Genomic DNA, 10,589 nt, shown 5'->3' with positions numbered 1-10,589 from the left:
GCTTTAAAAAATGATTACTTTCTCATTTGCTAAACTTCTAACTCAGTTATAAATAGAATCATGGTTGGTATCCTTGTATCTGCCATCGGGTCAATTCCCACTCAGAACCACCCTATAGAACTGCCCCTGTGGGTTTCCAGGGCTGTACGTCTTGATGGAAGCAGAAAGTCTCATCTTTCTCACTCGGAGCAGCTGGTGGCTTTGAACCCTCCACTTTGCGATTCACAGCCCCACACAGGAACACCCACTATGCTTCTAGGGCTCCTTATCCTTCTATAATTGCTATGATTAATAGAAACGATATGGGGATTTTTGTTTTTGTTTTTCTTTTTGCCATTTACGGTTATATTTACTTTTTTTTTAAGTAGTCGTTATTAAAAAGAGTATGTAAGTGCTTTCTATTCCTGTGGTGCCTGCGTTGCTTTTAGTCTCGCTGCAGTATTTTCTCACATGGTTTTTCAGCAACTCTTGCTGTGTGGTTTTCCTCCTCCTGTTTGTTGATATCCTGTGTGTGAACCCTCACGGCATTGCTGAACGAAGCCCTCCTTGGCACTGAGTGGGTATTGCGTTCACCAGAAGAACCGGGGCGTTCCTGTCCCTGGGTCTGGCATGTTTCGTTGACTGTCCTGTAAAGGTTTCACGAGCCTTAGTTAGGAAGGCATTGGTGGGTGCAACTTTTTCACGCTGGGTTCAGCCCCTCTGAAAGCAGTTTCAGCCTGTCCCACTTCCCACCTCTTCTTGGGGTAATGTGGGGATTTGGGTCTTTTCTATCCTTAGAGTTGTGAAGTTGCCTTTTGAAAATCTCCTCATCTCATTGTAATTATGGCTTTTGTCTGTCTGTCGTAGCCCTACCTTAAAAAAATTACACTTTTTCTTTTTTTCTCCCCCCCCTCACCCCCACACACACATTTATGAAGGGCTTGTTGATTTTGCCTTTTCCGTGGATCAGCTTTGTCAGCTAATTCTGCCCAGGTTTTTACATTGGGTTCCCTTGGCTTGAGCTTTGTCCTCATTTTTCTGTGCCTGCTTTCCTTTGCTTCCTTTGCAGCTTGGGTTTATTTTGTGGCCTTTTTTTTTTTTTCAAGTTGTACATTTTTGTTCCGTAATGTCTCCTCCTTACGGCAAAGCCATAGGAAGCTGCCTCATTCTTCTCCAGAGAGAGCCGATGGTGCCCTGTTTTGACCCCACGCCTTTTTCTCCGCACTCGCTGCGCCCTGGCTGGTGTGTCCTTCCTCTTTGATCTGGGTTAGGTCCAAGTGTGTGTCTGAATATTTTGATGAGAGACTGATATCTTAACATTTCACTTTAGTGAAACACATAGACAGCCGACCATCACAGAGCCCTGGTGGCGCAGTGGTTAAAGCGCTGGGCTGCTAGCTGAAAGGCCGGCCATCTGAACCACCAGCCGCTCCGTGGGAGGAGAATGGGGCAGCCTGCTTGTGTCCACATTTACAGCCTTGGAAACCTCCTGCCTTGTAAGACTCCGCTAGTCCCTGTGAGTTGTCCCTGCCCGATAGCAGCAGGTGGTTTTGTCAGAGCTGATGAGAAGAGGCTCAGGGTTGCTGTGGCCTGGTAACCTGGGAGACCTGCTCAAGGGAAAGAGAGGTTCTGGGGTTTCTTGGAGTCTCAGCTCACTGGGGCCAACTCTCAGAGACCTTCTCCAAGCAGAGAGTCACTAGGTAGGCAGTTCTGATTTTTCCCCCTGACCTGTACTACAAAAAAAACCTATAGAAATTTCCTGTAAAGCTATCCTCTTTCCAATGCGTGCTCGTGTGTGTGTGTGTGTGTGTGTGTGTGTGTGTGTGTGTGTGTTTGTTAAATTAACGGGGTGGAAAAATAATGATGCATTTTGTGTATAACAGTTATATAAGTTTGGAAATTAAATTCCCTGTAAGGAAACAACACAAATAGTACATCAGTTAGCAGGGGTTTGATCGGCTCACCAGGCATGCTTTTGAAGGCAGACCTACCTGTTTGGTGCATGTTTTAAGTTCGGTCTAAAACTGCTCAAATGCTTTTTTTCCCTCACAGACGGAGTACGCAAGGTTTGAGAATGGCCGATTTGTGTACCGAATAAACCGCTCCCCGATGTGTGAATATATGATCAACTTCATCCACAAGCTCAAACACCTACCTGAGAAATATATGATGAACAGTGTTTTGGAAAACTTCACAATTTTATTGGTAATGGTTTCTGCTCTTTCCTGTCTTGGGAGGCTCTGCCCCGAGGCTGCCTGTTGGGGTCTGGGCGGTGGAACCCACCAAACTGGGTGGTCAGTGAGGAGAAGAAGTCCGTTGTGCAAGGCCCCATCAGGTGCACTCAGTCCACAAGAACCGTAACTTTCCAGAGCATGCGGTGACCAGGAAAAGGGCAGGGTACAGGAGAGGCACTACCCTTGTTAGGGAAATAGGAAAGTATGGGCACAACTTCTGGATAGCAAAACAAAAACAAGATGCTCGGGCAGATAAAGGGGGAAGGGGAAAAAGTAGTTCTGATGTCCGACGAGAAAACATATCAGTTTCCCCGGATTTTTCACTCTTAAACTATTTTCTCCCTGGGGATTTGGATAAGTATTGCAACAATATCCTTAGCACACCTATAAAATTAGACAGTGATAGGTTTCATGAAACTCATCTTAAAAATGGCATTCCTGATGAAAAAGAGGGACACATGCCAAAATGACACTCGGCAAAAACAATTTTGCTACAAGGGACAGAAAAAGAATACCATGGCCTAATATTCAGCCTCCTGAAGGGTTACCTCGTTACTGGGATAAGGAACTAAAATATTAAGAGAAGGACTTGTCCCCTGACTTTGGGGATTCATTGGACACACGTGGTGTCCTCGGTCAGTGGTATGAGGTCAAAGGAAAAGCTGCCCTCACGCTTCAAAGAACCCTGGTCAGTAGCTTCTGCCAATTTCTGTGGTGTAAATACAACGTCCATGAGAACTTTCAAGCTACCAATGATTTCTGGCTCCACTGTTCCCTTTATTTAATGATTAACTTTCATGAACAACTGGAAGCCAGCTCTAGGATACCACTGGCCAGATAAATAAAACTGGAAAACATCTGGTATATTAGCTCTGCCCAGGGATTTTTTTTTAATCTGAGGGATGCAGTTCAGCATCACCTTTTGTTGGCTGATTGTGAAACTCCCAGGTAAAGTCAGATGTGCAGAATCGAGAGCCACCTGTGTAGCGGATTGGTCTGTGATCACGGATCTGTTGCTTCCTAGACAGCTTCCATTTATCCTAGGCAGGGAAGCTCAGTAGAGTCTCTGTAATGTAGAAACCAGGAATCTGCAGAAAAATTTGGAATATGTGCTCTTTAATAACTCTTTGGAGGATAGCGGGCAGTGATGGTTTAGGGATTGAAATCTCCCCTTCGTGTGGGAGAACCTGGCTTTCCGTTTGCACCAGTGCACCTCGTGTAGCCGCCACTCAGCCAGCCAGGGACACATGCATGTGGCTGTGCTGGTTTCCCAGTAAAATAGGAAGAAAGGCCTGGTATCTACTTCAGGACACCGACTGATGGAAAATCCCATGGGTCACCACAGTACAGTGCCCAGGGATCCAGGGCTTGAAAGAACTAGGTGGTGCCTTGTGCATGGAGTTATGGGGAATGAGGGGCTGATCCTATGGCAGTTGGGAATATGAGAGCTTCAAAAAGTTTGTGGGAAATTTTCCTTAGCTTGTACTCCGCTTTTCCACAGACTTTTTAAAACTCCTTTCTACAACCACAAACGATGCTTCATTAATATCATTTTCCCAAAATGGTCTTTTGATGAAAATAGAGCAGTTGAGAGTTTGGGGTGCCAGCAGCCCCGGGTCACTTCAGCACTCTCTGCTGCTGTTGAAGGTGATGGGCAGTAAGCAGCCTTCAGAATTAACCCGAACTCTGACTGCATGGTCCCTGCCTCTCTGAATGGATTGTCTTGCTAGTTCTCCACACAGGAAGTCTTTGAAGGGATGCCAGTAAGTAAAGGCATTTGATTAGATTTGCTTTTAGCATGCCTGGGGGAGAGGAGCAGAGTGAGGAGGGAAGGATCTGAGGCCAGTGGGGAAGCAAGAGCCCCAGACCTGAACCAAGAATGAGGTCCTGGGCGCAAGGAGAGCTGCACATTCCAGAGACCAAGAGAGCGGATGAATTGACTTGCCGATGCGAATTAAAAACCATTACCATTTGTCATAATCCTAGTCTTACCTGTTCCTCCTGCCACCAAGTAGCGTCCTGAGGCCCAGTTCTGCTGGTTAATGCGGCAGTGAGTCAGCCCACTGGCTGAGCTCCCATCCGCGGTTGGCTGCTCTGTAGTAGAATTCAAGATATGTTGAAAGAATGAGATGACCGGTGAGACTCACAGATGGCAGAATTAGGGGGGAATGTCTCTGTTGTAAAGAAACAAAGTGAATTATTGCGATCTCTTCTTGGGCCCACGGTATGAAGGAGGCCCTGTCTACAAGGTGGGTCTTCCATTTGGGAACCCAGTTTAGGCCGGATTCAAGGGAGAGGGGGACCCTTGGGGTCCTAAAATCGTGGGGTGGAGGTGCACGTGTGGCTGATCAAAGGCTGTGCTTCTCCATCACGGTTGTCATAGCACAGATGGAATGTGGGCTCATCCCTTTGGTGATGGAGATGTACTTCTGTGCCCTGATTTACTTTGTTTGTTTGTTTAAACAGGTGGTAACAAACAGGGATACACAAGAAACCCTCCTCTGCATGGCCTGTGTATTTGAAGTTTCAAATAGTGAACACGGAGCACAGCATCATATCTACAGGCTTGTAAAGGACTGAACATGCTTATTTATATATATAGATACCTGTATATATACACACACACACATGCGCGCGCACACAAACACACGTGCACACACATACACACTCCATTATCGAACGACTGACAGACTGTAAACCTCCCCACCCGGGGGTGATGCCCTAGCCCTGCGGTCACCCCACCCCCCAACTTTTCTAAACCTTGTTTGAGTGAAGTCATTTTCCATGTGTTCCTGCCACCACTGTAGCTGTGAAGTTCTGGTTCAGTTGTTAAAACAAGAGAAATAGCGTTATTTCTGTGTCCTTCGGACCTGCAGTCCCCAATCCTTCAAGGAAGGAGGACCCGAGACCTGAGTCTCTGTCGGCAGAGACCTGTGTCCAGTTGTGGTAGAAACAAGTGGGATGAACATTTGCCACAGGACATTTACAGCCTTGATTCAAATGAATTTAGTTCCTTTTTTTTTAATCCAACATAAAACTCTTGTTTTAAGATACAAGTAAAATTAATCTTTAAATATAATTGTAAATGAGTACACAAAACTAAGAATCTTTAGACTTATCTTTGTAACTAATTAGGGTGGAAGTTATGGAAGAATGTAATTCACTAAATTATTTTTTAAATGAAATCTTTTTTTTTTGTTTTTGAAAACCAAATGTTAAAAAATACAGCCTTAAATGCTTGGTAGGAATATCCTAATGAGACAAATTTGTACCCTCTTTTTTGGTTTCTTTGTTCCTCAAGGTTAAAAACTAATCTCCTAATCCATTTTTAACTCTTAAACAGGTATTATTACCAAGAAAGAAAACGTCACCCCCTTATTCTTAACATATATAGTATATTTAAAAATATAAAATTATATTGTACTAATGTGATGATCTGATTATTTAATGAAAAAAAAGAACAGATGGCTCTTTTTGCAATAAGTTAGATACATATTGAAAATTTACAATGTTTAGTCTTGTGTGTGCAGTTATATTTTATATGGACAACCAAGTGTTTTTTTTTAATTATTATGAAGATGAGTAAATATTTGAACCACTGAAATTTAATCACAGAATTTAAAATTGGCATGAACACTGCACTGTGAGCGGCAAGGTCTAGAAAGTCCTGTGGCTAGGAGAAAACTCCATCAGTCAAACTAGGGAAAGGAAGGCTCAGCTGCTTTGTGCATCTCTGCTCCCCAGAAAGTTGCGAGCATCCTCACCAGCCTGTGGGTGACTTCTTTTCTCCTGGTGGTCCACTGTCCATGTGATCTTGCTAGTGCTTTAATTAGTGTGTGTGTGTGTGTGTGTGTGCGTGCGCGCGCGCATAGACACACATCGGCATGTGGAGTTACTCAACACTTATTTATTGAACATCTAGTTTAGTGTCACTCAGTTTACTAGGTGCTGATAGGTATGTATATCTCCATCTGTATCCGTAGAGCTAGATAGTTTATCTCTAAGGACATCCATTTACTTGACCTCTCTCAGTAAGTCCCAGTGCTGGCTTGACTTCCAGTTAAAGAGAGACCAGTTGTCTATCTGGCCTTTGCAAACAGGCTCATTTGAGAGGTTCTCTTCCTGGGAGAGGTTTTCAGCTTTCCAATCCAAATATTCCAAAGCATTGCCCAGGCTGAGTTGGTTTGATATGGCCATATGTCTTGGGTGATTTCTAAGTGCTTGACTGAGTAGAAGACAAGAGGGTACCCCTCCTCCCCACAGCTTCTTGAAGGTAAAACAACAACAACAACCAAACTCGGTCATTACTGTGACTATGTTCAAACAGGAACATAGAATAGGAAATGAATTTTGAGTGCTGTGAGCATGGTCGAGACTGCTTCATCAAGCCAGAAAACAGACACTTCCTTCTGCCATGCCCATGTCCCTCCACAGGCCCCTTGCCTTCTCGGCATCTGCTTTGACCCTGTCTGCACACTTGGTCCAAATCTGGGGGGCAGCACCATAAGGTATGGCTGACCCCTGGTGGCAAACTAATGAAGACTGTCATTGGGAAGAGCAGGGAGGAAAGGCAAACCTCCCTCCACCAAGACTTCCGTTTGTGCTGGCTCCAGAGGGCCTCTGAGGAGCCCTTCACACCAGCTGTCTGCCCTTCAGTCCGCCTCCAGCCCAGGCGTCTACGCGTCTCACTTCTGTGGCTACCACGTTCGCAGTGACCTTTCCTGGCCATCCCATTTAGGGATGTTTCTTTTGCTCTGTTTCCTGCGTCTGTCCTCGAGGGGGAGCCCCTAGTCTCCTGTGGCCAGGACTCCCGAAGGGGTGGGGGTGGATGGGGGCCGCACATTGTCTTAGGCACTTCAGACCCAGGCCATTCCAGACCTCAGAGGGTTCACAGTCACACACAGAATGATCGTGCTGCCGGAAGGCGGGCGCTCAGGCTTCACTTTGCAAAGCACATTTTGTGGGAGCCAGGCACATTTTGTAGAAGACGGCGCTCCAGCTGCAGAGGAAGAAATACCCTCTCTGCTGATCTCACTCACTGGCCCTCTGTGCCCTCTTCTCCTTGTGCCTGTGCACTTGAGTTTCAGGGGGTTGCAGAATTGAGTTAGAGGGTTACTTTCTACTCTTAAAAATGTATAAGTTGTTTTATCATTTGCATCTTCTCTTGTTCAAGAGCTACCAGACAGATATTTTCCTTAATGCTTGGACCTCTCTCTGCCCCTCCCAAGTGAGAAGCTAGAGAGAGCTTTGTGTTGTAACAGCCAAGCTGAGGTATTCTCGTGTTCCTCACACTGTGTGGCCAATTCTTCTCCCCTGTCTTGAAAGCTTCCCAGCCCTAAACCAAGCCCTGGCCACGCTGCTCGCTGTTGGCACTCCGGTGCTCTGTCTGTCTCCCCTCCCCTGCCAGGTCGGCTTCAGGGACACCTCCTGCTTTCACTGGCACGTTTGGAGACATCTTTTCTGGAGCTGAAGACCAGGTCTCTGTTGGCCTTCGTTTCCATCTTAGTGAGAGGCCTGCAGTAGAATCCAGGCTTCTTCAGAACATGTCCTAGAACCACACGTGTACCCCAGCTTCCCTCCTAGGTCCCCCAGCCTCAGCTTTCTGAACCAGATGGTTCCTTGTTGCATTGTAGGATGTTGGGCAGCATCCCTGGCCTCTAGGCACCGGAAGCCAGGGGAACAATCCCCCCAACCCTCATACACACACACATACACACGCACGCACACACACACACACACACACACACACCCCAGTTGTGACAACCCATAATGTCTGGAGAGACAGTGCCAAGTGTCCCCTAGGTTGCTGGGTTACCAAGGTTGAGAACCACTGCCGTCAGCCTCACAGTGCCAGAGCCTCTCATTGAGATGGGTGCTCCTTGCCAACTCACCGGGCCCACGTCGGTCGTCTCCCGCAAGGCCTGGTTGAGCTCACCAGTACATAGGGAGGGGCATTCAGTGAGTGACGTGGTGTCCACATGCCTGTTTCAGAGCTTCTGTCAGTAACACCCTCACTCTCTTGCTACAAGTATTCTTTCCTTTGTAGCTGAGGAAGCCGAGCCTAGCAGATCACCCTCATCTCTGTCATCAGCCCACACCAGTGGAAAGAACGCTTCCTGTTTGATCCTCAACCCTAGTGTACCGCACCAGGATTCAAAACAAGACAGAAAACCTAGATACTTTCATACACTTAGGGGTCTCATGATCCAGCCTTTCATCGTTTCCGTAAATCTCCTCTGGGCTGCCGCTCCTTTCTGCCTTACAATCAGCACTGTTTGTAGAATTTACGGAAGCCTCTGGAACATTTCTGTTTACCTCTAGGGGCGAAGGAGGGAGGCACAGCTTCTGTTCTTTGGGGTTGTAGATGGGAAAGCTGAGTGAGACCCCCAAGGGGAGATGGCTTGCCCAGAGTCACCCCTGTGGTTAGTGTGACAGAATAAGAGTGAGGCGTTGAGACCGCTGCCACTTAACCCATGGATCTGTCTGGTGGCAGTTGCCCTCTTTAGTGCCCTGTGCTTCGCTGCTCCCTCAGAGGGGTGTGGGCAGGGGCAGTTCAGAAGTGAGAGAATGATAGGCCCTTCCTTCTGCTGAAGCACCTGCTTCTTCTGACAATACTTCTTCCCACTGGTGGGTCCTGTCAGGCGGTAGCTGCCTGGGGCATTCGCAGCAGGTACAACAAGCCGGTGAGCCTTCCACCTACGCTGAGGACAATTCACTTGCCACAGGCCGCTAGCCCAATCTCTGTTCGTTAAAGCATCCCAGCAGACCAGCCAAAAAGCAGCCCCCGTGCGAGCACTTGGTGTTATGAGTCCCCAGGTGACTTTCAGACCCGAGTCTCCCATAGGTTTCAATACCGTTAGTGGCTTTAGCAACTTGTTTTTGGTAATTTTGTTTGTTTCTGTATACCCGTAACTTATTGGAATCCTATGACGTGACCGTCACTCTGACAAACCAGGTACATGTAATTTGTACACCTTTTTCTGTGTTCTGGTACACTACACCTGTGCTACCGACTGCTCGAACCGATTCCCGCGTGTTGGTGTCCCCACCTGTGCACGTCAGGGAGGGCGTGTCCGCATTGCTGACGTCGTGTGGATGTTACTGTGGCAGCGCCCTGCACCTGTTGTCCTTTCTGAAAAGCCTTAAGCCTCTCGAGATGTTGCACGGGGGGCGTGCCATGCAAAAGGCTGCCTCGGGAACGGTGAGCCCTTTTGTAAGCTGGGAGCATTTCTCTTACTACTGTGACTTTTTTAGGAAGTTTTCAATGCAGAGCTGCCAAAGCGTTCTAGTAAGCAGTGCCTTAGAGACACACTAGACTTGCCACCAGCCTTTCTGACCCCCGTTCTCGTCACCCACTGCTGACTGGCCCAGTACGTACAGCCAAACAACAGCTCCACACACCGTGCGTTGGTCCTCATGCGCAGTAAGTCCACGCTCCTCCAGTTCTGTAGGACACGGACGACTTGGCCTGCAGTTTGCGCCCCGGTCGGTTCTCTCCAAAGTCCACCCCCAAACGGGAGGGTTACAACTTGGTAGTTGATTTCTGAACAAGTGAAATTGTACCTTTAACGTTGCCTTTTTTAAAGTCCTGACCAAATACTTAGCTATTTGTGAACCGTCTGCACCCTAGCATGAAAGTGCCTTTGGTTTGAGATTCCAGCTTAGAGAAGTGCCGCCATACTAACGAAGCTTTGTAGAGAGACCAAAAACACTCTGACATCACCACAATGCCTTCGGCTCACTGGGATGAGGAACTGGCCACAGGCCTCTGCTCACACAAGAGTCTGCCCATTGGGGCGCCCCTTCTGCCCCACGCACCAAGAGCAGGGTGGAGCCCAGAAGCTGTGGTCCGCTGCACGTGTGTGCCATTTCAGCTCGCCCCAGCCTTCCATCCGAGAGAGCGAGCTTTCCGCACAGATGAAGGCGGCGGCGGCGGCGGCCTCTCGGCCTGTGGACGATGTGACGGCTTTGTCCTCCTCGTATCCGTGTCCAGCCTCCACGGGGGCTCCTGCCCACTCAGACGACAGCGTGCACGTAACTGGGTTTACCCAGTGATACCATTTTGAAAGTTGGAAGCCTCGAACCGAGATGACCGTGCAGAACAAAAATGCGTTAGGGTCGCTGTAATGGCGCATCCTTCTCCAGGCGAACGTGTGGCCTCGAGCGTCCTGTACACATGTGCTACGAGAAACTTCCAAAGAGCACCATTCACAATTCGGCGTCTTCACAGAATGTTCCAGCCCTCAGAGGGCCAACCCCTTTAAAAGCCCGTGTCTGCTCTGATCAAAGCCTTGTCTAAACTGCTCAGACTGGGAGAGGTCAAGATGAGTGAGGAAGACGAGCAAGCAAACATGACAAACACCAGCCAAACAAAAG

The 10,589-nt window shown here is 47.8% G+C and overlaps 1 protein-coding gene across 4 annotated transcripts in view; it reads left to right on the top strand.

The window, feature by feature from the left end:
- TEAD1 (TEA domain transcription factor 1) overlaps positions 1 to 10,583 on the top strand; it is a 219,926-nt gene extending 209,343 nt beyond the window's left edge. For all 4 annotated transcript variants that reach the window (XM_045290952.1, XM_045290951.1, XM_045290950.1 and 1 more), the window contains 2 exons: positions 2,032 to 2,184; positions 4,680 to 10,583. In XM_045290952.1, coding sequence (XP_045146887.1) covers positions 2,032 to 2,184; positions 4,680 to 4,793 — 267 coding nt within the window. In that variant the 3' untranslated portion in view covers positions 4,794 to 10,583. The remainder of the gene's footprint in view (positions 1 to 2,031; positions 2,185 to 4,679) is intronic.
- The last annotated feature ends 6 nt before the right edge of the window (positions 10,584 to 10,589 follow it).

This window comes from Echinops telfairi, unplaced genomic scaffold (assembly GCF_000313985.2).
Source record: "Echinops telfairi isolate 266 unplaced genomic scaffold, ASM31398v2 ScPeMD7_60;HRSCAF=208, whole genome shotgun sequence".
Lineage (NCBI taxonomy): Eukaryota > Metazoa > Chordata > Mammalia > Afrosoricida > Tenrecidae > Echinops > Echinops telfairi.
The sequence above is the reverse complement of the archived record's forward strand: the minus strand, read 5'-3'. Positions and strand labels throughout refer to the sequence as shown.